The sequence below is a fragment of the Scleropages formosus genome, chromosome 2 (assembly GCF_900964775.1).
Source record: "Scleropages formosus chromosome 2, fSclFor1.1, whole genome shotgun sequence".
Lineage (NCBI taxonomy): Eukaryota > Metazoa > Chordata > Actinopteri > Osteoglossiformes > Osteoglossidae > Scleropages > Scleropages formosus.
Genome location: NC_041807.1, coordinates 9,496,430 through 9,524,417, shown reverse-complemented (window position 1 = coordinate 9,524,417; position 27,988 = coordinate 9,496,430). Strand labels below are relative to the sequence as shown.

General features: G+C 45.7%; 1 protein-coding gene across 5 annotated transcripts in view; it reads left to right on the top strand.

The window, feature by feature from the left end:
- plekha7a (pleckstrin homology domain containing, family A member 7a) overlaps positions 1 to 27,988 on the top strand; it is an 88,834-nt gene that overhangs the window by 42,812 nt on the left and 18,034 nt on the right. For 3 of the 5 annotated variants that reach the window (XM_018762112.2, XM_018762121.2, XM_018762103.2), the window contains exons 4-11: positions 4,263 to 4,346; positions 12,270 to 12,381; positions 15,990 to 16,094; positions 16,710 to 16,782; positions 17,622 to 17,722; positions 22,821 to 22,996; positions 24,834 to 25,259; positions 26,278 to 26,797. In XM_018762112.2, the coding sequence (XP_018617628.2) occupies positions 4,263 to 4,346; positions 12,270 to 12,381; positions 15,990 to 16,094; positions 16,710 to 16,782; positions 17,622 to 17,722; positions 22,821 to 22,996; positions 24,834 to 25,259; positions 26,278 to 26,797 (1,597 nt within the window). Of the gene's footprint in view, positions 1 to 4,262; positions 4,347 to 12,269; positions 12,382 to 15,989; positions 16,095 to 16,709; positions 16,783 to 17,621; positions 17,723 to 19,854; positions 20,499 to 22,820; positions 22,997 to 24,833; positions 25,260 to 26,277; positions 26,798 to 27,988 lie in introns of those variants that run through there. The other 2 variants (XM_018762129.2, XM_018762138.2) reach the window with 2 other exon arrangements.

Here is a 27,988-nt window from a genome sequence, read left to right as displayed (position 1 = left end):
TGTGTACATATTTTGCACAGGTGAAAGGCACATTTGTTAGATGGCTATGTCCTAGTTTCTAGCTGGCTTTGAGACATATGGCTGTTTTGACTGGAATCGACAGTCGACTTTCTTCAGGTGGTAACGCCGGGTTTGGGCGATAGCGCCATCCTTTGAAAAATCTGGAAAGGCACTGCAAACAAAGCCTACTGCCCTTAGCTGTTGCTCTCCACTTCGGGCAAATGCGTGGCCATGCTGTGAATTCCGTGACAAGTAGTTCGGAAATAATTTGAGACAGGAAAGCCAAAGAATGTGGACCGTTAATTAAGGGCAGGCTATTGTGTAACTGTTTAAGCCTGCAGAGTGTCGGGAATGGCACACTGTGTTTAGGAACAGAGCCCAAATGAGCGCTGAGAGTTTGTTTGAAACACACCCCCCATGTTCCCCTGATTTTGCCTTGGACTCTCTGAACCCCCAGAGAACATGCACCCTTTGAATATCCCCCAATTAAATTATTGTATTTTCCTTCACATTGTGCTAAGCCATTCAAAAAATGATTTCATCTCCTTTGAATCTATTTAAATACCCGTTTTTCCTTATTGCTCAGCATGGGATTATGGTAGCTATCACCTTTTTTCATTTTGTTCCTTTGCAGTTCATAGTCATTGCTATAGGCTGTGCGTTAAAACGGTAGCATAAGATTTCCCCTTTTCAGGTTGGCCTGTTGTGTTGCTGTAGATTCACGTCACTGTCTGGGTGAAGGGTAATGGAGTGTGTTCCCCCAATCCAGGCTACATGACAGAGGAACCCATCTCACTAGGGCTTGTCCTGGATCTTTCTGGAGTGCTTGAGCCTCATCACACATTATCATCTGACTAGAGACGAGGTTCTGGCCCCATTTTGTCTGCTTGTGCCTTAGCTAGGCAGCTTCGCTTTGAATTGCACAGCATGGCACCAGAAGATGATCTTTATATGCCTGCTGCTTCTATGTTTTAATGCTCTGGGATCAATTTCTTGACAAATTCCCCCCTTGCCCTGTATGACCATCACTATGCCTCTCCTACATTGGTCCTCTTACTGCAGCTTTGGCCCCATCTGCGGGCTATGTTTGTGGTAAGCCAACTCTCGAGTCCTGCACTTGAGTGCAGGTAAATGCCATTTCTTACCTCAAGGAGATTTTCCCATCGCACTTAGTCTTACTCCTGGTGCCTAACTTGTGAATTGGAGGGATTTAAGGATGTTCCTGGAATACAATTTTATTCTCCCAGGGTGCTGTGAAGTGTCCCACAAAAAAGAGATTCTGACTCTTGTTCATGAAACGTAGCATCTCATCGAAACTGACATCACACATCTAAGGAACGTATAGATGTGTTCTCGTTGCTTCTATGTCCGCAATAAAGATTAAAAGGTTGTCAGTCTTATTGCTGCTTGACAGTGGTCAGTTAAGTAATTTAAGTGTACTGTTCTGATGTGCTCTACATTTTCCATGGTAACATTTATGGCTCAGCTTTTCGCATTTGTCTGTGATATTCCATTAATGGGTGTGCTTGGGTCAAGCCTATTTGTCAATTGTATTGACGTTCATGTTAGCAGGCAGGGTCCGAAAGAAATCTGGTCTCTTTTGCCTCATCTGATTGTGTACTTATGCTGCCGTGTTACTAATCTAGTTATGCTTCTGGCCCAATATCACTCAAACCTTTTCAGTTTAGCATACAGACAAAGTATCTATGTGAGTGAGAAGGGATTCCCCCCCCCCCCCCCTGCTGTTTTGAGTTTCCCATGTTTCTGGGGGGGTCAGTTGTTATATTGCAAATGCATTTCCAAACAAATGTGAATTACTCTCTCACAATGCTGCTTGTCATTGTTCAAAGTAAAGGATAGCTCCTAGCCTTGTATAAGCATGGACATTTTAAGAGTTTTTGCTGCAGTGAGTGTCCATGATGGAAAATCAGTTACAGGCAAAAAAGAAAATCAGCAGAATCTAATCTCGAGTGAAGGGTGTGACCGCGTGCTTTGAAGCCAGCAAATGGAATGGAGAATGCAAAGTTGCCCAGATTTAGCTCGAGCAGCCAATGAGTCTGTCCTGGTTCCTAGGATCAATCATAAATGGAGCTACACGCTAGGGGAGAGCTAGCATACAAAATGCCAACGGTGTGTTTGAAGCATCAGCGTAGACGCTAATTAGCCCAATGTAATATACCACTGAGACATATTACTCGCACTGTTCTCAGTGGAATGCTCAACTATAAATTGCATCGCATTGGCCTTCTAGTTCTCACTGAAATTAAATGTGGCCTGACCGTTTTGTCACTTGAATTGCGGAACGTGGACTTGGAAACACAAATAGACTTCAGGAGTAATTTGTGCAATAGGTTCTTACACTAATGTGTGGAGTTTTTTTTTCTTTTTCTTTCTGATTTTTTGCAGTGTTATGTATGGGCGCTGCCTTCATTAGATGGGGATACACAGGCAGGCCGCACCCCATATTTCTGTCCCACCCTCCAAAAAGATTTTCAGATGAAAGGAATACAAATCCATTTATGTTTTGCTTTCTGTGGATATTACAGACACAGTACCAGGCAAAAGTTTGAGGACATTTTGGTACAACTTTCAAAATCCAGTAATTGACATGTTACATACTGGTTGTTACAGTTCTCTTTTTTTTTTTTTTTTTTTTTTTTTTTCTCCCCCTCCCCCTTTTTCTCCATGCATTTTTGCGTAACTGAGGAGTGCTATGTTTTGTAGGGTTGTCTTGTCAAATATTGAAGGACTACCAAACTGGTCATAACCCTGACTAATAATGCTACCCCAGACCGTGACACTACCTCCTCCCTCCAAGACTGGCAACCACACAGACACAACTCATGCGCTCACACTCTTTGTGTCTTACTTGGCACCCGGACCCAAATATCTCAAATTTTGACTCATTGCTTTATAAGGTTGACTTACGCTCCTGAAACATAGTCTCTGTTTTCTGGATCAGGCAAGTCTGCTTACAGGTGGGTGTACTCAGTTTTTGACTGGTATTGTATGTCTTTGTTGAAAGATTGAATTACAGGTAGAGGCTTTGTTTCCCAGTGCACTGAAGACATCAGAAATGATATGCTGGTGTTTGCAAGGTTGTAGACTTGTGCCATAGCCTCAAGTGTTTTTGTTCAGTTTAGCAGTGCCAGCAGAGGTACTAGATTCATGTAATTACTAGTTGTTTCCATAACAGCCAAGCTGGTGTGGTGTCCTTTGCCAGAATTCAATGTACCAATATAGTTAAGGTCACCTTTGACCTGCCCAAAGGCTCTTCACACAGGTGAGTTTTTAAGAGGAGTTGGCTAATTATCACCCAGCCCCATCTTGTTCTTAGAGCTTCAAAAACAGTGTGGTGGCGTTAGTGTTTCAGTTGTGCTGTTTTGGATTGCAGTTTAAGCGCATAGTTCCTTCCCTACCTGGGTTAGGCTTTGAAGGCAGGTTCTGACTTCTGTTTGAAAAGGAGACAAGTGCTGTATGAAAGGCACTGTCTTCTGGGCCACTGGAGCACATAACAGCTGACAAATTGCATGGAATCCAGCCCTACTCCAGTGGGACTTCTGAAAGAAGCATACTTCCCGTTGGGCACCTATTGGTGATGACTAGAAGAAAAACAACTGTCTCACATGTTTAGTTCGAAACCTGACACAGAAAGCACTGGCTACATGGGCCATTTGGGACCAGCTTGTGAAGAATGAGCTCATCTTGAAGAGCTATTCTTGTGAAGTGTTCACAAGTTCATTATGCAACTGGGCAAATTCTGCATAGGGAAATTTTAATAAGAGCACTTATTAGCTTCCCATTCCTAGCCATGAGACATTGAGACATTCAAAGATATGATTATCCAAAGAGTTTGTCTCATGTGTAATGAGTAGTGTTGGTGTGATCTGAAAATGAGTCATCTACGTTTGCACACTTTGCCCGATGGAAATTTTGCGTCCTCTTTCTGTTCCCACAACTGTAGCCTGTGTAGAAAAGTGAATGACCCAGTACTTTTGAGTTGGACTAACTTTGACATGTTTTGGGGTTTGTCCTGTCCATGTTACTTGGGGTAGGCACGTGTCTTTGGTTGGATGAAATAATTCTGGGCGTAGAATGTTCTTGTGTGTCTTAGAACATGGTTCGTAAGACTTGAATTCATGTGCAAAATGCTTAATAGGAGAACAATGAAAATACAATTTATATAGTTTATTAATTTTGTCCCCTCTCACCCCTTGCCCCTCTCTTCTTCCCTTCTCTTTCCCTTTGTTCTTCTCACTCAGCCACAACCAGAGGACGACAACTTTCCGGCACCCAGTGACGGGACAAATATCTCCTGAAAACAGTGACTTCAGCCTCCAGGAACAGTTAAGTTCTGCCTCCCAGTTTAATTTACAGAGGTCTTGCAGGGGTTGCAAGGTTTCCACACCAGGTCTTCCAAGGGGAAGGTTTTTTAAAAAAAAAAAAAAAAACCCCATAACAGGAAAGTAGTCATGACAAGGTGGATTACTTCATGGACTGATTGACAATAGGTGGCTAAGTCTCTATTTAATGACCCTGGATTTATTTAGGATTTTCTCCAGTTGAAACTCCCTATATGTTTACATGGCTGCTTTTTTGCAACATCAAGATTTTGAACTTATTTTCTTTGAGCTATTAACTTAATTGAATTCATGGTAATGAAGGAGCTATTGCTGAGACATTGCCAGGAGAGGTGTACGCAATGGTTAATGAGCCTGAACGGGCGAACGTAAGAATAATGGAAGTTGTTAGCAGCGCCTTATTATTATCTTAAACCAGACTTTTGATTTCTAGTGGGAAGAAAAGGGTCTTACTCTTGGTCCCTAATTGATGATGTAAGAAGGGTTTGTGGTTGGTGGTAGAGTTACATGGGGAGATCACTCTCAGGCTAACGCTGGGGCACTTGCTATCCAACACATGGGACATTTTGTTAGCAGGACAACCCCCAACCATCAGCCCCACTCTTTTTTTTTTTTTTTTTTTTTTTTTCCTCTCGCCACTCAGCAGTAGGAGTTGAATTACAGCAAAGCACTTAACCTCAGGGACCTTCCTTCAGGAGAGTGCTTTCTAGGCAGAACAGCATGTTTGTGACTTGAGAAGCCCAACCTTTCCACCCCCCACCTCTAGGTGGTACTGATTCCTCTACTTGAAACAGTTCAAGCCTTCCTTCATTGATCTCAGGTGTGTTGGGCCTCGAGAGCAGTAGAAGGACTGATGCTGGTGTGTTGGCTGCACATTCGTGAAAAGTTTACAGGGAACAGTAAAACCACCAGGGTTATTGCCATCTAGACATTTGACCACTGATTTAAAAAAGAATGAGAGAGAACAGGCAAAACTTCTTTAAGAATCGGTGGAAAGGCCATAAAGAGGGAGGTTTGTGGAAATTGATTTTTAATAAGTAGTAGTACACACTATATGGAATCTCAAAGCATCTCAGTCCTCTGCTTCTGTCCAGGCTGAGTCTGTTGGGGTGTTTGGTACAACATCAGTGGCTGAAAATTTCATAGCCTTGCTGTTTAATTTCCCTTCTGAGACCAACTTATTTTATTACCCACTGAAGGGAAGAAAGAAGACAGAAGTCCCATAAAGGTATCCAATCACTGTAATGAAATCAAGAGTTAAGAATCATTCTAGCTTCTGGTTGGCAGCTATTTTAACTACTTTATTTTTCCTCTGGTCCATATAAGTTACCTGGTTCTTAGAGGGTACAAAAAAACTTGCAGTAAAAGCAGCACTCCACCCAGGCTACCATGATTTGAACTTAACAAATACTTAAGACCCTGGCAATCTGATTTCTCACAGGCACAAGACAGGTAGGCAGACATCCTGTGTCAGGCCCTGATGAATGCTACTCCTTACCTGCTTCTAAGTACCGGGCTCTGGCAGAGACAAGGCCAGGGTGGGTGCCACTGGAAGGGTGTATGGCAAGCCTTTGCCTCACGGGGCTATTATTGCAGTGGCTCTATTGCTTGTCCCAGGGAATATCTGCCCAGGCCTCCTCTATGAGCTTCCAGACCCACAAATACCAGCTCTTCGGGGGTGTTGCCTGTGATCAGCTCGCAGGCAGCTATTTAGGACCAAAACCCGTTGCCTTGTTCCCCAGAGGATAGTGGCTTTCAAGGGTCTTAGTGTTTGCGGTTTGGGGTTATAAAAGCTAAAGTGTCAGGGCTTAGCAGCCTTCTCTGGTTTCTGGTGCCCCTTATCAGTGCCTATTTTTTGCATTCAGGCCTCCATTGCTTATCTTCCCACCCCCCTCCCACTCTTTCTCTGTATCTGTGTCGCCCCTCCCTGCCTTCAGCCACGCTCATGTTTTAGAGATTGCCTGTCTTTAACAGCTGCGGTATCTGATGATCCCTGGGAAAGGCACGTCGGAAATGCGACGGTGGTCTCTCGTGCAGATCATTAGCCGCCAGCAAGGCCACGCTGTTACTTGCTGTTGTCATGGCAACTTCAGTGTAGATTTCAAACACCTGGGGCCCAGATACGAAATAGGAATGTAGGCCTCAGTGCTTAGGTCCCTGGTTTATGTATAGTGTCCTTCTGAGGGCAATGTGTCGGTGGCTGTTCTACAAGGTTTTGGTACAGGAACAGCCAGTGGGAAAATGTGGTGGAGGCTGTTTGACTCAGAATTGATTACATTTATTTTTCCTGAAATGGCAGCCAGCAAGATCTGAATTTTTTCCCTCCCCCCTCTGTTGTTCCGTGCCCTGTTTTCCCCCACTTCCTGTATTTATTCACTAAAATGCTGTTCCGTCTCAACACGTGGAAAAATGTAACCGAGCTTGAAAAGGGACAAGTGAAGTCTGTTCCCTGCTTAATGGATGTGTGAATGTGCCCCGTACATATCAAAAATAACACAACAAAACAAAAAATGTAACTTCCATATGCGTACCATAATAAATATTATTTTGAGGAAATCTAAATCGGGTTAATTTAATAGGTGCAGTAAGAACATTGTGTGAATGTCAGCTGAAATAACTGAAAATCTGCTGTATATCTGATCCTCACACCTCTAGTATTTGATATACAGAAATGGTATAATCAGCCAATAAAACAATTGACTGAACTATTGTTCTGACTTATGAGCTTCTGTAGAAGCTTGTGGCCTCCTAAGATTTATGTTCTTCCAACACGGCTGTGGTATTGATCTGAGCACTATGGTCTACTTGGTCACGCAGCCTTGGTGTTTCCGCCCTTGTCGGAAGATTTAAAAAAAAAAAAAAATCATCTGTTCCAAACTCACTGAAAACTCATATGGCTGCAGCTACATGGGTTATCTGTGACTGAGAAAGGATCAGTACGTGTTGAGATTTTATTGCAATAAATGGCATTAATTAGCACGTTTTGCTCCAGAGGAATTATGGCCTTCCTGAAATGGAGCCGTTTAATTCTCCGTTTTCTGGGGTATTCTAATTTTAAGAATGGATTTCATGCAGAGAATGATAGGAAGGATTAGTATCGTAAAAACATCTTTCTCCATAAGATGAAAATGCCTTAAATTAGCTTTTTTGTGCATTTTTGACAGAGTAATTGTCAAGACTGGCTTGTCTTGGTCTTGAAATTCTAAACAGGCTGGATAGCTGCTCCAAGTCTCTTTTTGTAATAGACTGTGTCTGTGCCTGGAAGGATGTACTGCAGGCCTCACATCTGCAAGAATATAATTTTGATTTTTCCAGCTGTACTTTGTACATTTTCCAGATATTGTTTTCTGGGATGCAATAATTACTGTAGACAGTATCATGAGTACTATGCAGAACAGCATCATTACTTAGATGATCATAATCCCCATGTAGACCCTCATCAGTACTTTACTGCTGATGTGTACACAATCATCCCTTCCCACAGAAGATGGTTAGTGCCAGAATATCACGATCCTGCCAAACATATCTTCTTCCATCATCAATGTATGTGGGGACATTTTTAATCCAAGTTTTTATTTTCAACAAAAGGTTCTGAATGGTCACTGCGAAGCAGAAGATTCTGCAGCTGCCGTGTGAAGGTGACAGCTTTGCAGGATCAGAGGAGATGCTCATTCCTTTAATATGGCAGACCACTTGGCTAGGTGCCTGGTTGTCTGCTTCTCTCCTACCTGACAGATCACTTCCCCTGCACTTGTGGGACCTTCCTCAGGAATGACTACTCAGAAAAGCTTCAGAGAAACTTGAGTGTAACAGGAAGAAATGGGAGAGATTCCTTCAGTGCTCTTTGGTTTGTTTTCAGAGGTGCTGGATCTGATCCAGGGTGTAGAGCCCCATTAAATTGCTGCTTTCTTTTACCAAAGAAAGCTCTCTCTTTGGATTGCAGAGATGTTGTTTCAGTGGCTTTTCTCTCCGTCCTAGCTCGTTGTTCCTACAGCTTGCAGCTCCTCTGCACGAGCCTTGGTTTGCAGGGAAAAAAAACTAATTAAATAAGGAGCTTTGAACAGTGCAGGGTCTGATGAGCCTACAGTTGGCATCTGGGTCCATACACCATTCAATTTGTCAACATGTACTCTTATGAGCAAGGAAGAGTAAACAGTGGTGTAAATTTCTCTAACTTTAAGGTATGCAGTAGGTCGAATTAGGCAACACCAGGGCTGAGGAGGTAGTGCTGGTGCCTCAGCTCCTGGGCTCTGAGTTCAGATGTGGTATTGAGTTGGCTCGGTCTGTATGTTTTCCAAGTTGTCCCTGTGTTTACTTGAGGCTCTTCCAGGTGCTCTGCTTTCTTCCCACATTCCAAAGATGTGTTTTTCAGGTGAACTAACTTACTTATACCTACTACCCATCTTGGAGCATAGGCTGTCAACAAGGGCTCTCCAGGCATCTCTGTGATGTCTGAGATGTCTTGAGTACTTGTTGGCGTTTCTGTAGCTGTCTGGGTTTTTTACGGGTTGGGGTCGCTAGCCCCATGCCCAACCCTCCTCCTTTATCCGGGCTTGGGACCGGCAGGGGACCCCTAAGGAATCCATAGGCGGAGTTTTCAGGTGAACTGGTGACTCTAAATTGCCATGAGTTCAGTGTCTGTGTGTCTGATTGAATGATTGTCCTGCTATGGACTAATGTCCCTTAGGTTTACCCTGCCTTCGTGACCTGTATTTCTAGCATTGGTTTCTGCTCACCCGAACTCCCTTGTTGCACGAAGAGTTACTATTTATGGATGGATCAATAATATTGAGATGTGACACTGAATGATATTGTAGCACACTTTGACAGTAAATTTTTGGTTTGGATGGGGCAAAGAAGGATGCACAGACGGTATTCATGATCAATGTTTGTTGGAACACAGACAGACAGACAGTGAGAAGTATGGGTACGTAACATAATGCTCCCGGTCCAAGGACCCCTTTGCCTCAAGGACCTGCACCTCAGTCCAGCCTTTCCAGTTTTTATTAGCCCTTCTCAAGCTTTTCTTAACCCTCTCACATTCTCCAATAGGCACTCACCCCATATACCCTTTCAGCCTCCACAGTAGCTGTTTCACATCTCTCCCCTAACTCCTCTTATTCTCAACTATTTACAATGAACATCTGGTCCCACTCGAACGTGACACTCCTCGGTAACGCTGGTCGTAACAATATTGAGCTGTATGCCCTCTACTGTAAATCATACGCTTGTTTATTGCAAGTCTTTTTTATTTAAAGTTTTGAGTCATTTCAGTGAACATGTGCTTTCTTGTGGTCACACTGTACTGACAAAGGGGGTCGGTAATCGATCGTATGCCTTTTAAGGGAGCTGCACCTTGTGTTTCAGTGAAAGATGTTTGCAGAGATCTTTGTGAGACTCTTCCCTCCATTCATTGTGACAGATATCGCGCTCAGGTTCGATGCCTTGGTGAGTCAGTCTGCACAGAGCAGAGGCTTCATCCCAGCTCCTGCGTGACGTACACTTTGGGTGTTTGCTCATGAGTGCCGTCGGAGTGACGGCGTGTGACCAGCTGTTTTGCTCCAGCATTTTTCCGACAGGTGTTCGGGATCCTGGCTCAGTTTACAGACACTTGTGCAGTTATCCCCTGATGCTGTCACAGCCACATACCACAAAATGCTCCTCTGGTGGTTCCTGTTGTTTAGGGCTCCCATTGAAGTGTTATTACCCTGTTGAGAGTCTATTAAGGGCAATCATTTAGTGCTTAGCTGCTGATTCCACAGCTGCAAGTATTTTTATCAAAACCTTAATTGCCATGTAAGCACTGAGTTTGTGCACTTTACTGGATCCTGAATGCTGTGTCATTTCTGTGAATAAAAAGTCGAGGTGACCTCTCCTGTGCACGTCAAAGGCAGTCAAGAGTAGCTACAACGTGCTTCCTCAGGAAGACGTCCTTGGTGATGCATCTGATGGTTTGGTCAGACACGTCAAGGTTTGACACATAGATTGTTATGAACTGCAGCTCTGAAAAGATTAATGAATGCTGAGAGTGCTGCGACCTCTTAGATGGGTCTCTGTACATTTTAAAGAGACTTGTTGAGGGTGAGCTCTTCCAATCAACTTGCGCCCCCGCCTGTATTTCATCAGGAAAAGTGTCTGACAAATGCATACATGTAAATGTAGTGCTCTTGGTGTGTGTGTGTGTGTGTGTGTGTGTGTGTGCGCGCGCGCGCGACGTGTGGTGTTGGAGCCCTGTGTGACACCCTGACCCTGGTTCTACAGCCTCCAGTGGATGTGAACTTTGGAGATTTAAAGGTTGAACACAAGGCCACTCTGTCATATCTGAGCATTGCTGACATTCTTACTAGGGGTTGGGAGCTGATCCCACAGCGGTCCTCTGCTCTTTCACTGAGCATACACTGACCCGTGGGCCTTTTCGACATTTAATTAATGTTAATTATAGGGCTGCATTTCAGGGACTGAGACTCAAAACAGGGTATTCAAAGCCCACGTGAGTCCTTTTACAAAACACACAGGGGTGTATGCTGGGGATGTGTGTAGGGGCTTTTCTTCTACCCGGACAATTGAGCTAGGACACAATATTAGATAGTTGCCACGTTTCAATGGAAGAGACCAGTCATTATCAAGAGAGAATCGGAAGCCGTTCAAAGCCTTGGTTTCAGTGTCTCACTGTGCTTTTTTTTTTTTTTTTTTTTTTTTTTTTTTTTTTTTTTTTTTTTTTTGCTTATTTCGCAGAATGCAGTGTGTAGCTGCGTGTACTACTTTTTCTTTTTCTTTCAACAGCTAAAGTGATTTAGACATTTCTCTGGAAGAAAAGTGGATGGGGCCAGAGGATATCTTACGCAAGTGACCTAGTGGTTAGATCCCTTATCTGTTAGCTGAAGGGCCTAGGTTTAAATCCCAACACCTGCTGTATTGTCCTTGATCAATGTGCTTACCCTGCATTGATACAGTAAATATTACCCTGATTAATAAATGGGTAAATTTTACATTTATTCATTTAGCAGACGCTTTTGTCCAAAGCAACGTGCATCTCAGCAAAAGTACAAAAGTAAATCAGTGTAAGTAGCTTAGAGTACAAACCACACAATGCAAGTCCCTTTTGAGAAAAGATGAATGTTTATGGCTTATTTGGCTCTATTTGTTGTAATCGTGATGTCGCTGTGCTGCTTTGAGTCAACGGCACCTTTTGCTCCTCGTATTTGGAAATCCACTGTACCATACATACAGTTTAATCCTCCAGGAATACATACACACACATCTGAAACCGCTTGTCCCATACGGGGTCGCAGGGAGCCGGAGCCTAACCCGGCAACACAGGGTGAAAGGCTGGAGGGGGAGGGGACACACCCAGGATGGGATTCCAGTCCGCTGCATGGCACCCCAATATATTCCTCCAGGAATATTTATGTTTAAATACTTCCTGAATGTTAAAATATTTTACACATTTGCATTTATTTACCTGACACTTTTCTCCAAAGTAGCTTATACTTTAAGCCTACTTACAATTATTTACCCATTCATACAGCTGTATAATTTTTATTGGGTCAGGTCAGGGTAAGTTCCTTGATCAACGGTACTGCAGCAGGAGGTGGGATTGAAACCTGGGTCCTTCAAGTCCAAATGTGGCATCTGTAACCGCTTGGCCTCCTGCCGCCTACTACTCCAGATGTGTGTGTCTTATCACACACCCAGAATAAGCTTGAAAATGTTTCCTGGAGCTCTAGAGAGAAGGTGTTTGTCTCCGCTGAACGCCGAACACCTGGCCATCTGATGCAGAACAGTTCGTACCTGTAGCCCTTTCTTGTTTTCTCCTTGTATCTAACAACCTGTACTAGTTGCAAGTTCTGGATGCTGTCACATCATGCAATCTTCAGCAACCTTTCTCTGTGGTTGTCACCGCTGCAGGCCAAACTCCCACATGCTCAAGCCACAGCCCCAGCAGCGGCCGTCCAGCATGGTCAGCGAGTCCTCCACGACCGTAACATCCTCTACGGTGGACACAACCTCAGCGTCAAAGGTGAGGAGGTGGCTCTCTGTGTGATTGTGATTGCTCCTTGCGTGTGGACTGTGCCGCTCTGCTGCGTTGCCTGACGTGCTGCCTTCATGCACAAGTATCCAGTGTTTGGTGACGTGAGAAGCGTCTATTTTTCTCCTTCAGTGGCAACGTGGGACCATTAATATTCTTTCTGACAAATTAGTTTTACACATTGATTGTGTTTATCAGCTGTGAACTTTCCCTCCCCCTCTCTCTTGGTTTTCCACCCTATTGCAGTTTGCCTGATTTGATGGAAACCATGATAGGCGACTAGGGGCTGTTATGGGTGGGCTTTTGACCTCATTGTGAGTGGAAAGTGGTCAAGTTGGACAAGGAATGCAGTGAGAACATAGTTAGACAAGGAATGCAGTGAGAACATAGTTAGACATCCCTCTGGATGTCATGAGGGGTCCAAAGCTGACTAGATGTAGACCAAGGTGCAAGTCTGGATTGGGCCACCTTTTCTGCTGTGCCCCCAGGTTCTGTCTGCTCTGCTGTGTTGTCCCAGCAGGAGTCTGTATGCACGTAAACTTAATTGTGCCTGCCCGCACATCTACCTTTCCATGATTCTGTACCGTGCATGCTATTGTCTCCATGCCTTTGCGAATGATTTGCTGCCTCTTCGTCCACTCTTCCACTTCTTCAGGCAGGTGTCCAGGGTCCTCAGCCAGATTTATAGCACAGAAACCCCCAACATTCGGTCTCAAATGTCACTCCCTACAGGACCTGGAACACTGATCCCGGATCAGCAGGAGACAGCTGGCTCTGACTGTAGTGGCTTCACCCTGGTTGTGAAGTTGTCACTACGCTGTATAAGGGATGGGAAGGGGCCTCGATTTCATGATTGATAACTTGAAGATCAGTGTCAAATTAGCTGTAAATAGAACCAATTAGCTGGATTTCACAGGGGGGCTATAAGACCACCCCATCGACAGATTAAATATTACACAGATGCATGTTACCGTATCAGTCACTTCTAACCATCGATTGCCAAGAAGACATCAGCATCGCCCTGAGTAATGTTTATGGGAGGTGTCAGGCATTCTGTATCGCTTATTATAAACACCAGAGTGAGGTGTGTCCGCTGGGCACACTCGACAAGCCATAGTGTAGTCTTCCTACTTTGTCTTCCTGCTTTTCACATTTGCAGTGCCATAAAATGCTCCACTGTCCTGTTGAGTAATTGACAACACATTATTATTAGTGTTTTCTGTAGTGAATGAGAATACATTCTGTGCTACACCTCTTAAAAGGCCCCCATAGTCGACATCCTCCTTGCAGTTGAATTAGTTTTACTGTTGTTGTTACTATTAATCTTCATTTAGCTGACATCTTTGTCCAAAATGACTTGCAGTGTCACTGGATGGATTTCTAAAATAAATGTTGGAATTTTACCGTGGTTCCCTTGAACCAAGGAACTTACCCTGAATTGTTGCAGCAAAATTAGTGTTGACAGAAATTTTGCGAATCCTTTGAAATACTTCTAAGATTAGCCTCCTTCTAGGTACCATGCACACTGCTTTGTGTTCCTGCACTTGTCTAATTAGCAGTATGAGGACTTTGTTGGCCCTTTGAGGAAATGCCTTAGGGTGACACCTGCTCAGCGAATACAAAGTTAATCCAGATGTAGTGGTTCCTGTCGTGGAAAGGAACGGAACTGAGGCAGGAGCTCAGTTTCTTGTGGCACGCAGCTGGGGGTGGGGGGATGAAGTGTGGACAGCGTCCCTGTGTCTTTACAGCTCATATTGGGGCATTCTCTTGAACGTTCAATTCAACACTTATTTAGCTGAAGCTTTTCTCCGGAGAAAATGAAAATATTAAGCTATTTGCAGTAATTTTACACATTTATGCAACTGGGTGTTTTTCGTTCGAGCAATCCAGTGTAAGTACCTTGCTCAAAGGTACTGCAGCAGGAGGTGGGATTCAAACCTAAGTCCTTGGAGTGGAAGGAAGCAGCTCTAATCCACATGCTGCTCCAGTGTTTACAGTATCTGTGTGAATACATGTTACTGGAAACTAGATTTTTTTTTTCTCTCTTTCTTCTTCTCCCAACGATGATGTAGTGTGCAGGGAAGACCAAACACACAAATGTGATACATGCAAGATGCATGCACACACAACATCACACCACCATATATGGAACATTGTGTACACCTATACCTTTCATCGCCCTGGATACCGTACCAGCATAACGCATACACCTAGTTACTGTTAACAAATTCCTAGTTTGCCATTACCCCCTTATTTAAGTCCCTCTTGTCCACAGTGAGACCATCTTCCCTGGAGTGAGAAATTGAGAAGGCTCAGAGTCCAAAGTTTTTTCCAGTTCTAGTCTTTGCCTGTTTTCTTTGCCTTGTTCCTTGACAGCTCATTCAGCCTAAGCATCTCAAAATAAAGAGCAAATTTAATACTAAAATTCTCAGTCTGGGTCCTTCTAAGTTACCAAGTTTGATAATATTTAACAAAATAATAATAATAATATATCAATATTGTATGTAAATGTTTGTGTACCTTTAAAAAAAAAAATTAAAGGAAGGTGATCAGGAATTGTCTATCCTGAGTTTTATGCACCTACTCATGTGATGAACATCGGTGCATAAAACTTAAGAATCACATGTCTGCAACTGTCTCGCTTTCTCCTAATGTAATGCATAAATTGTCTTTCTGTGAGATGTGCGTCACTTTGGAGAAAAGCGTCTGCTAAATGAATAAATGTAAATGATAAGGAAATGAGGCGCTGTGATTTTTTTCCCTCTCTCTCTCCTACAGTACTCTTCACAGATGTAGGATAGTTGCTTGTTGCTTTGCTTACACTCATCAGTCCAATTTTTCCCATTGGGTGACACCCAGGTTTCCCAGGTGAAGTCACTGGTTTCTCTTGTGCGATATATTTTCTTTCATTCATTTAATAGACACTTTTCTCTAAAACTACTAATCTTGGAACAATATAAAAGGTGCATTATACCAACAGAAGGATTTGGATACTGACACATGATTCTTGAGTACAGTCAATCTGTGAAACACCACCATATGAAAAAGTATACATCTTATGAGAAGCTGCATATAGTTTTATTTAATTTATTTTTTTCTTTTTAAATAAACGGATTACGTATTGCATGCTTTTCCAGCACAAACGAGATCAAGGTCATCTGAGTTTCTCTACTGCAACTGTGATTTCATTAACTAATGAGGGAATTAACGTTGCAAATCAAATACGACATCAACAGAAATTGTCCAAATGCTCAGCTTGTATCATACGATTTTTGCCACTCGTGCTGGAAATACGAGTATTACGCAGTGAGCTGTGACCGTAGCCTTGATGGACAGTGTCGAATGTCATCAATATTTGAAGTGTTTTCTGGCCTTCTGTATGGCAGGAAGTGCAGTGGATTTACGAACTGTAGAAGCGTATTGGCTGTACTCTGTAACTGTGGGCAGTTTGTGGGCTTGGGCCATATGGGGATACCAGCCACTGACACTGATTCATGGTGGTGCCTGGTGGCTAGGATTGCCTAGCAGATGCTGGGTGCTGATGAGTGATAAATAAGGACACCACCTGCATTGTCCACAGCTTGTTTTGTTTACCGCAGGGCTCAAAGTCCAGTGGAAAGGTGCATAGCTTTGGCAAGCGGGACCATGCTATCAAGAGGAATCCCAACATCCCGGTGGTAGTGAGGGGGTGGCTCTACAAGCAGGTAAGACCATCACACAGTTTTTCATCGATAGCTGCTGCCAGGCAAGTGCAAGGGGTGGTACGCTACCTGTATCGAACCTTTTGGCTTCCCTTTGGTTGGGTGTTCCCTCCTGGGCTACCTGCAGCCAACGGGCTGGTAATGTACCTTGTGAAACCTTGAATTGCGTAACGGAGACATTGGTCGCAGTCAGGAGCAGTGGAAGCTATCCAAGATAATTGCCCTGGATTGACTCCTACCAGACAGTGACAGATGGCTCGATATACCTTGTCTTGTGCCTAGACAGGTTGGGTGTGGAGAGTAAGGATGAGATTGAAGCTCATGACATAGTGAAATAGCAGTCTCTCTCTCATTCTCTCACACACACAAACACATACCATGCCAGTAGGTGACAGCAGCAACGAAACCCAATGGAGGCGAGTCCCGTCTCAGTGAGACCGTAGACGAGCGTAGGAATTTCCTGTAGTGCTGGGGAAAAATGCCTGAATGATTTTATGGCTTTCACCATGTTTTGTCACCTTGCCTCTCCGAGCAAAACTGCCATTTTCCACCTAATCCTGGCAATTAAAGAGCAACAGCAAGCTAAAAATTCCTTTTTCTTTTCCTCTGCACATCCAGGACAGCTCTGGAATGAGGCTGTGGAAGCGCAAGTGGTTTGTGTTGTCTGACTACTGCCTGTTTTACTACAAAGGTGAGTCTGCCGAAGGGGTCTGTTCCTAGTTAACGTGCGCAAAGTAATTGCGTATGACTGTGGATGCAGCTGTTCTGCTACTCGTGCTCCAATTTTACAAGTGGTGTAACAACTTTTCAAGTATTTAGGGAGACTAATAGTTGTTAATGGTACTTAATTGGGTTATACACTGATATGTAGGGGGCATGTTAGGCTTGCCTGAACACTGGAGGGAGTTCATGTCTGTGCCCTCCCATTATGGCTTTGCTTCATAATAGTTTCAACATGACTGTAAAGGAACTGCGTTGCTCCTGTTAGTAAAACTGACTGCATAGTTGCAATCGTTTCAGTTTTTATTTTCTCTCCCCCGTTTCTAAGTGATGCCTGGTTATCCCCAGTTCATCGTGACACAACTGCATGCGATGGTTGTGTTTTCCTGCGAGATGTGCGTCGATTTGAAGAAAAGCGTCCGTTAAATGAATAAATGTAAATGTAATCAGTCCCCGTGTTCCAGGCCTGCTGGCATGCAGCGTCGCGTCCCTGTAGCACAGAGCAGATAAAGGAACTGGCACCATCGGCGGAATGTCTCCTTTAAACGTCCTTGAATTATTTTTACTAACTTAGTGTTTAATCCAGTCATCCCCTCGTGCTATCGCACACGCATGGACCCACACGCAATCTCTCAGCTTCCGCCGACGTCAGTCAGCATATCCTCATTGTAAATGTGGTCAGACGAGATCTTGTCTGGCCCTCACTATTAATAAACATGTAAGTCCTGTCAAGTGGGGGGGAGGGGTGGGCAAGAGTGAGGCAGCCTAGGGGTGACGCTGGCCCGTGTCCCGTGTGCCCCTCATCCGCAGACAGCCGAGAGGAGGCCATCCTGGGCAGCATTCCCCTGCCCAGTTACGTCATCGCACCAGTGGAGCCCGAAGACCACATCAACCGCAAGTTCGCTTTCAAGGTGAGCTCTTCTGCTCCGAGATATCCTTCATGCCTTTTCTTCTCCTCTACAGCGTGGGACTGTGTACCTGTCGGGTCCCAGATGTCGATTATACATGTACTATCCGTTATTAATGCACTGACGATTAATTAGTTTTTTAAGGTATACATGGCTTTTTACGTGATAATGTGCAGAAAAACTATGTGGAGCTTATCATTGTCCTCTTGGCCCTTTAGTAAGCATTATGCATTAGTACATTAATAACTGATTGGATATATTAGGCTGGTGATTCACTGGCACCCTGAGTGTTAGAACCCTTGCATTAGGGGTGCTGGAGATTCCATTATGTCAGGCCTAACTAGGGTTAGTGTTATACCTGCTAGGCACTTCTGGTATCAGAACCATGTCTTGGCCAGGAGGATCTTCATTTATCATGTCAGATTGGGAGCACAAAGGTTTTAATGAATAACTAGAGTATTGTAGGTCATGAAAACCCATGGGATGCGTGGGTTATGTCTGTTGATGTTTTCTGGCTGAAGACTAAAATTATTGATCGTGCTGCTACCTGAGATGGCGAATGCTTTATTGATGTCACGTTGTATGACGGTATCATTTGTTTCTTCTTATTCTCTTATTGATTCATGATATTCTGATGACTTCTTTCCCTTTTGTCTCCGAGTGGCTGTGAAGCTGGTCCTCACTCGATGTGCGTTAACCAACTAATGGGCCTGTAGCAAACATCAGTTTCCTGACCTGGCTGTACCAGTGGTGGGAAAAGGTCTTTAAAGAAGGCCACTGAGGGCAGCCTGGTTTCTGTCTCTGTTAGAGCTCATGTGGCATCTGTCCTCCGACATCATTGTTGGTCACCACCTCCTCCAAATGCATGCTGTGCTTGTGTTGTCCTGTGCTTCAGCATTCTTGTTCCTTTTGGTCAAGTGTTCCTGTTTTGGGCTGCTTTGTGAGCTTTCATTGTGTGCCCTTAAATCAAACCCCCATATTCCTCCGGAGGAGATGAGAAGAGCTGAACCAGGAGTTGAAAGCTGCTCGTAGAGCACCTTTAAATCCATCTTTACACTTAACCATTGATGGGAAAAGTCAAACCTTGCATTGCAAGGGTTAGCTTTCCTACTCCTCCAACAATTTTAATAGCCATTAAATATTCTGCTGACCTCCTGCTGGTGTATCTATTTCAGATGTTCTTTTTCATCCATTCAGATGTTCAGGGTTATCATCATGCTTGAGGGAAGATCAAACAACTAGGCTCAGAGGAAGGGTTGGTCTTTTTAATAGGACACAGGAGCCATTGAGTTAAAATAGGATAAGAGAACTTGTCACCTGTTTTTCTGCTGAAAACTTGTCCATGGAAGTCATATGAAATGAATGGAGACCTTCAGGATTTTCAGGTGCTCCACCTAGGCGTCGCCTATCCCATAGTCAAGCAGCATGATCTTATCTTCACTCACCAGGCTGGGCCACAGGGTACTGACTTTGAATCAAGATCTGTCCATTTACACAAGTCTCCCATTTCAGAGGGGATCAACGGGAAGGATCTTTCTGGAGATGGAATGCAGATAACTGATTTGGAATTAGTAATGGAGCAGGGGTGAGACAAGGGAAATTCTAATCCAACCTCCAGTTTGCATTGTTCCCTACAGGAATAACTTGAACGTAAGGTACGTCACAGCTAACTCTAGTCAGATGTATAGCATAAAAGCCTCATGCTTCACCACGCCTCAACTTCACCAACCGGATTAACCAGCATATAGGAATGCATCAGTCAATATGCTACTAGTCCTGGCATTTACAGCATTTATCGAGCTTTTGTGGGTCGTACCTTATAAAAGGTCCAAGCAATGGGGAAGCTGTGCCCCTGCATCTTCATGGGGTGTGAAATGTGCCATTGTTTCCATATTACACAGCTTCAGCATCATTTTATTGAGTTGGTATGACAGCGGTACTAGGGGGCAGATGAATTATAGATTTAGACCTTTAACAAAGGTCCTCTCTTCCCTGCCTTAAATGTGACTTCGCAAGGTGAGAAGATCCACGGTGTCTGTCACGCTGCTTGTTTTAGAGAGCGCCGACAGCTGAATTGACATTCAGTTTGAAAGGTAGTGAAGTAAAATGAGTTGTACAGCGTTTTGTCTACAGGCCTTTTTTTTTTTTTTTTTTTTTTTTATCTGTAATCCCTTTGGCTATGATTTCTTTTAGGCTAGAAATCATGTTCTGAGAATTCCGGGCATTAAGATGTTTCCAGGTAATTTTTGGGCCCAGGTCTCCCTGGTGTTGGAGGTCTGCTTTGAAAGGGTACGGGTGGAACACGGAACAGTTGTCAACTGCCGTGCTCCTGCTGCGGAATCCGCGATGCAGATGGAGAAATAGGAAGAATATCAAATCTAGGGCTCCAACTAACACCTCAGCCTGTGTATGCCCCCCACTGACCCCATCACAATGTGGGGCAGATTTGCTATCAGGGCCTCAGCACCTTCCCCCTCCTCCAGGTATTTTTGCATTGCTCTCCATCTTGGTGTGCTTGCCACCATTGCCAAGTGTCTGCCCTCGGCCTATCCATGTGGCACCTGCATGGTCACTAACCTGCCCGTTCATTTACTTGACGTCGTCCAAGCCAACAGAGCTCCCTCCTAAGGCTGGGAGGCCACCTAGCTCTCTGTTCGCTCAACTTCTGTCCCTCTCTCGTCCCCTTCGACCGCCGCCCGTTGACCCCGTGGGCAAATTGCTTGAATATGCGGTGGGAGCAACCCCATTCCTCCAGAAAGGCACCTTCATGCATGAATAGGTATTTTCTTTTTTCCATTCTTACCACTGTTGCGTTCAAGTATGAAAGCATCAGCTTTTTCTTTTGCTTTCACAAAGCGAAAAGTAGATACATATACACAGATATGTATCTAAGGAGCTTTTGGAGTACATCTGTTCTTTTTGCAACTTTTGTTTTTGCAGCATGTCTAATTCTTTATTTCCCAAAAATGGATGGATTCCCCCTTCCTGCCTTCGAGCCATGCATTCGCAGTACTTTTTATTGCTTCATTGCACCTTACCCATTTTTGGTCAAAACTGTGGAAAAGTGCAATGTAGATGGCTTCGTTTCTGGATTTAAAGATTGGGAAAAGGCAGATTGGTATCGTGTCGAGGACAAAGGCCCGTTCCCAAAACAGAATAGCCAAAGTGCTGAGCAAGGTAATAAAAAAAAAAAAAAAAAAAATCCAAGTAGCTGGATGAGATTTTCACGGTAGATTTTGTACGATGTAATCCTGGTCCATTTTCTTTCTGAAGGTTGGTTGTGAGTCATTGCAGTGACTCGGTCTTCCACAAGATGTGTTGCGTGTTAATTCCTGATGGGGAGAAATGCTGGAAGCCACACGGTCAGGGCTGGAACACCAATGTCTTTAGGAGGAGATCTTCCATAGTCATGAATGTCAGCCATTTAAGAGTGGGGCAGGGGGACAAAAGGCAATATTTTTAGCTTTTCTCTGATGTTCTGCTTTAATTTCTCAACACCAGAAGCCTTCAGCAAGAAGGGTTCTTCATATCCTTCGAATATTGAATTAAAACAAGGGACTGGAAAAAAATGAATGCAGATCAGGTTATACGTGCAGAGAGATGATTGTTGGAATTAGCCTGTGTGTGTGTGCGCGTGTAAGCGCGAATGTGCAAGCGGAAACCCAGCTCAGCGGTTTCCCCCCGAAGGCAAGCTGTTTGAGAGATCACACTGGGAACACCATGTGGGATTAAGTGGACGTGGCCCTGTGAAAACAAAGCTTTGCGAGCGCCACAGGCTGCCGCTGTGCGTGCCAGCGTTTGTGGCTGTGGTGAGTGCCGAGAGCACGCTGTACTGGGGAACGATATGCTCCTGACAAAATCAGCACTGTGGTTATAGTGACTGAAGGTCATAAGTGTGGAAACACCACCCATCCACCAACATCTAGTGGGACACCCTCACCTATGTCACAGGTCAATGGGCCATATGATGGAGGAGACCTTTCTAAAGCATGGGACCAGGTGAGGTCAGGCCTGCCAGTGTAGGGTGTACTATAGGGTAAAGGGTGACAAGTGAGAGCTGAGGGGTGGAAAAAGTTTGGGACTGAGGAGCTGTAGTAGAGTTGGTGGAGAGAATAGGGATTGCGAGCGGGCGAGGCCTCAAATGCCTATCTTGGGTGTTACTAATGAATGGGTAGTTGCGCAGCACCGGGTGGGGGATTAGCTCTGGACACAGCACAGGTCTGGGGGGGGGGGGATGCACGACCGGCAGCGCAGCAAACAGTCATTACCTTAATGTCACAAGAAGGAGGTAAGAGGCTTTAGGGGAAGGATGAGGGAGCCTGGGGTTCAGTCTCGTGCAGGAATAGAAGACATCGATCAGGGACGAGAAGGAAGTTTGTGAGGAAGGGCTGGCTGATTAGCACGCTTTGCATGCGCCATAATTAGTGAAAAATATTAGATGACAAGTATAAAGGTTTGTGAGACGTAAAATTAGGATGCGATGGGCAGTAGAGTGGAACGTAGCGGTAGAACTGGTGCCTTTGAGTTCCTGGGCTGCGGGTTTGAATCTGGCTCAGTATGTGTCTCTTGCTTGTGTTTGCATGGCTTTGCACTATGTGCTGTGGTTTCCTCCCACAGTCCGAAGACATGCTTCAGGTTAACTGGTGACTCTAAATTACCTGTAGTGTGTGTTTTTGCAAGTGGAATGGGTGTATGAATCCCCAGTGATGGACTGATGCCCAGTCCAGTGTGCACCCTGCCTCACACCCTACACGTCCGCGACAGGCTCCGCACCACCGAGACCCTGCACTGGGCAAGCGGTAACAGGTGATGCATGGATTGATGAATGAAACTAAGAAGCCTACAACTCGAGAGGCTGAAGGTGTTCCGTCCTAATTGTGGACGTGTTGAAGTTTAGAGGGGGGGTGTGCGTGCGTGCGTGAAGGAAAAGCCTAGGTGCTCCATCCAAAGGCGAATGCATGACCAGTTCAGGGACGGGAGGGTGATTTCCACGTAGTGGCCGCACTCCGATCGGAGTGTCCTCGGAAACGGCCTTTTCGTGATGTCGCATGTCGCACGCACGCCACCGCTCACCCCACGTTGCTTTCTCCTTTTCCCGCAGGCGTGCCACACAGGGATGCGCTCCTACATTTACAACCGGAATTCTGTGATTGGCTCGCAGGCCGAGCATGGCGGCATGCGCACCTACTACTTCAGCGCCGACACGCAGGAGGACATGAACGGCTGGATCCGCGCCATGAACCAGGCCGCCCTCATGCAGACCCACAGCCTGAGGAGGTCAGTGGCAGAACGGCGCCGCGTTCCTACGAACGACGCGACCTGCGGCCGCAGACTGGTGCGAACAGCTCGGACGCGGGACGGCGCTGTTTGACAAAGTGTCTCCGCCGCGGTGCCAACTGGCAGTGAGCACACAACCCTTGCCCAGGAGGGACGTCCCACACTCTGGTAGCCTGGAAACTTTAGTGCAGTACCTGGCAGTGAGGGAGCTCGCTGCGGTGCCGGTGGGTCGGACCGTCTGTCCATTTCCGTTGGGGGGGTCAAATCCCTGAACGTACCTTCAAGAGTGGAAACAGAACCAGACTGCCAGTTGGGTTCAGGGTTCCGTTCACCGTAATCAGATTTTCTTTTTTTTTTTTTTTTTTTGTTATTTTCCCTCTTGGATGAGGGTGATCGGGCAGTCGGTGGCATACTGGTTAGAGCTGTTCCCTTGTACTTATAAGGACGCGGAATCGAATCCCACCTTCTGCAGTACCCTTGAGCAAGGTGCTTTACCCTAAACTGCTCCAGTAAAGATCACTCTGCTGTGTAAATGGGTGAATTATGACTGACTTGAAGTAAAGAATCGAATGCATGTAAATAGGTTGTTTTTATCCTCCTCTAGTGTGTAAGATACTTGTATTGTTCTTTTTCCTGCCACCGTAGGAGGTGTTCAGTCACCTTCTTGCTTAGATTTTTAATGGGGAAAATAACTGGATCACTGGATGTGAGGAATTTCCTTGAGTAGATCCAGCGGGCTGTGTGGTTCTGCGGTTTGAGAAAGGGGGGTAGGTTTGGGTTCAGGTGGCGATGATGGAGCTGCACTTGGTGCCCACAGGCCCATCGCAGCGCTCCCAGGACCGTTAGTGATGACCCAGTGCCATCTAGAGGCTGGTGGTGCGCTGCAGTACTGCTGCGTTTTCACAAGAAGGCGCTGTGGGAGCAGCTGGATGGGAGCAGTGCTTCACACAGCCTTGTTCTGCATGGAAGGGCTGCAGCAGAAATATAGCCTCTAACTTCGGTCTAATTCTCATAATGAGGGTACCGTGTGGTGTGCTGCATCTCCTGACTCATTTGAATTCTTTGTCTTTTTCCTCATGTCTCTCCAGTTACTTTTTCCCTTAAATAACTTCTAAAAACTGAGACGGCCAGAAGACGTTTGCTTTGAGAACTGCAGCGTGTCGCCCGTGGTCCTAATGCACGGTGTACCGTTACAGCTCATTTAATTCCTGCTAAATATCCAAACATACAATTGCCAGTCTTTTTTTTTTTTTGAAAACATCTGCATTCTTGCTGTTTGAAAAATTTGGATTTATTCATTTAGCAGATGCTTTTCTCCAAAGCAACATACATTTCATAGAAAATACAATGTGTGCATTACAGTAGTAGAAAGAGATATAGATGCAGATAGTTTATTTTCACCATTTGAAGCAATGTACATCACATGAGTAGCTGCATAAATGCACAAATGCGAGTCAGTGTTTTAACGTGTTCTCTCTGCTTCCTGTGGTGAAAAATGACCTTTTGGAAAAGCAGTCGGTCGCGATCCAAGAGTGCAGCAGCACTTCAGCCTCTCTAATTGCTCAGAATCGCTCCATTTCTGTGTTCTGTGGCTGAATTCGTGTAGCAGGCGCAGTAATTTTCTGAATAGGGGCCATTGTTTCCTTTAATGCAGCAAACATTTGACAAGATGTTGATACTTCTTGTCCACTTAGAGTTCTGAAAAGGGATGAGAGTAGGTGGTTATGATCCCTTGGATGCGGCGCGCTGTGAGTTTTCCGTTTGTTACGAAGGAACCCTTAACGTGTGTTAAATTTTTATTTTTGAAAGGTTTTGGTCTTGTGTGATGCCCTCACAGGGAAGCGGACAAGGTTGAGCGACTGGCGGCTCCACAGACCAGTCACATCAACAGCCAGCAGAAGAGCCCCACCCAGACCAAGGGTTCGCACTGGGCGAAGCAAGGGGACGGCGAACCGGTGGGGTTCGAGAAGACCGCGGAGGTCCACGAGGATCCTGGGGACAGGGCGCGCTACGACCCCATCAAAAGGCCACCGGAGAGCCGTGGACAGGCCAGGTCTCAATCCAGAGGGGGCGACGTGGACACGGCCTTTCCAGATTCGGCTCCCCCCGCACAAAAGAACGGCCTTTCCTCCGAACAGAACGGCGATGGGCTGTACAAGCGGGGCCTGCTCCAGCAGACAGATGCTGGTATACAGGTGCAGAGGAAGACTAACCTAGTGCAGGTGGAGAACTGGGTGAAGGTGCAGAAGGGAGATGCCAAAAGGTGAGGGAGGTGACCAGGTCTGGTGTTCAGATTCCATTTCCAGTCCAGCAAGCTTCATCATCAGCATCATCACATTCAGCGCACAAAAACGCTCACATCTACTTCCACATGGTCTCCGCACACAGGTCTCGTCGTCACATTTCACAGTGGGATACGCATCCTGGGTGGTGTTTTCAGAACTGTAAAATAAAGATTCACACTGCTGATGATGTAAAATGTTCTGCTAAATGTGGGTAATCGGCATCAGTGGGTTTGTCAAAACAGTTTTGTATTTGTGCGGATTACGATAGAGGGTCATGTTGTAGCGAACTACTCCCTCTAGTGTCGATACCGCTTTTTGTTCCCACCGCAGCGGCAGCCGCACTGAGACGGTAAGCGTGCAGATACTTTGTGAACGAACTAAAGCGATGGGCACGAAAAAAAGACGAACAAACGAACGTACGCGATCGGTTCATCAGCCTTTCCTGTTGACAGCCGGTTTTGAAACTGCAACACGATGACGTGCACAGTGCGCCTTTAATGCGACGATGTAAAAATTTTCCACATTTACATTTCATCAATGCTTTTCTCCCGAGCAACTGAAAATATAATAGCTACACACAATGAATTATCCACTGGTACAGTAAGATAACTTTAACTGGATCAATTCAAGGTACTTTGCACAGTAGTACTACTGCAGGTAGGGGTATGTACCAGGCATCCTTCGAGTGCCAGGCAGCACTTCTTACCACTACACCACCTGCTGGTGCTACATTTTCATTTATTTATTTTTTAAAACGTTACATTTAGTTGTTGTACATTTATTTAGTGCTTTTTAAACTGGCATTCATTTGTTCCATTCACACCACTGGGTGATGTTTTGTATCCCTTCGGGTTAAATTGCTTTCCAAAGGGTACAATGGCTGGCAGGCTGCATATATGTTTATGAACCTGCAGTAGACGGCCTACTAGCCAGCGCCCCGTCTCCCTCCCTTCCTTCCTGCCTGTCTGAACATACTGCGTCCTGCTGTACTTCTAGCCTTCCTGCCCCTGAGCGCGTGCTGTCCCGGAGGACTCCTCCTCTGCACCCCAAGGCTGGCAGCACAGACACCTATCAGTTGCTGCCGAAGTCCTCCAGACGCTCACCTGGCGGGACTCCCCCTTCGGCACCCCGCGACCTGCCCAGCGACTATAAATATGCAGCGGACCGCGTGAGCCACCTACGTATGTCAGCTGATGAGCGAGTTGCCACCAAGGAGGGCACCGTGTGGCAGCTGTACGAGTGGCAGCAGCGGCAACAGTTCCGGCACGGCAGCCCCACAGCACCATTGTACACCGACGGCGGGACTTTTCGGGTCACCCTGGAGGTGCCGCGCTCCGTCTCTGTTCCGCCCTCCCCGTGTGACATCCCCCCTCCGGGGCCTCCTTCCAGGGGCCTTTCCCCGCGCAGACCTCACACACCTGCGGAGCGAGTGACCGTGCGGCCGCCGGACGAGAGGCCGGCCGTGGACGTAGCCCCCCCGAGTTCCCCTCGAGTGGCCCGTGCCCAACTTTCCAAGGTGAGAAATGAGCTCGTCCAGAAGCGCCGTTCTCCTGCGAGAAAGCGGTTTCCGTGATCCTGTGAGAAACGGATCGGATCGCTGGGGGTGATGAGATCCCGCGGCGTCCCCCAGGGGGCTGTTTACAGTGGCTGTGGATGCAGGGACTTGTCTGGGAAAGCCAGCAGAGGGGAGCCCTTTCATGGCACTGTGAGAAGCACTGGATTCGCACGGTCTCCGCCTGCCAGGTGCTGCTGCAGCCCATGACCAGCTGTCTTTCAACACACCCCCCCCCAAGGCCTTCTTTCCCACATGTGGAAACGTTCCTCACTTTTCCCCACGGGCCATCGTTGAGCAAACGATTCTGAAAGTGAGCGGTGTCGGAACGAGCCTGTTGCTCACATCACTCTTCTGTCCGCCGTGCTCCTTTCATGAGCTGACATTACTAATTACATCTCCGCAATTAAATGCTCGGCAGTGTGCTGGAGCACATGCCGTTTTGAGGGGGAATCCCTTCTCACCGCAGGGGTGCCTTTTATTAAAGGGTCAAGCTGAGGATATATTTAAAAGGGTGACTGCAGAAGCGGACGGTTGGAACCATCAGCCTCTTGCGAGTAATTATTCCTCTCTGTAGAGGAACTTTGTTTTGGTGCATCTAGCAGCTTTGTAGAGCGGCGTGTTTGTTTATGTATTCATTTTTTTTTTTCTCTTTAGCGAGCGTGTGTGTTTGTGTTTTCCCTCCTGGTCCAGGGGAGTTATGGCAAGCGTATCATTAAAGGAAAAAAAAAAAAAAAGCAAACGCTATCGGAGGCCAGCACAGTGTGCTGAAGGCCGTTTAACACCCAATAACTGAGCCGCTTTTCTCTAATATCAGCAGCATGTATTTTTGGTCTGATCTCTCATTTAAATAAAAAACCTATTATACAGCAAAAAAGCGGAGCCTTGGGAATTGGCGCCGAGAAGACTTGTGATGCTGCTCTTGCTGGTAGCAAACAAATGTTGTTTTAAGAGTGCAGGTTGCGGGTAATTTATGTGTAACTAATTAAATCTCTTGTTGTTTGTGTCCTTTTAAGACCCGGGTGGTAAGTCCTACTCTGGCAGTTCTGTGAACCTTGTGGCGATTGAGTCTCCAAAGGCTCCCTCTCCGCAGCTAATTCAAATAACTGGGCTGGGGAATAGAAAGAAGCAGATATGGCCTGATCAGCATTACTT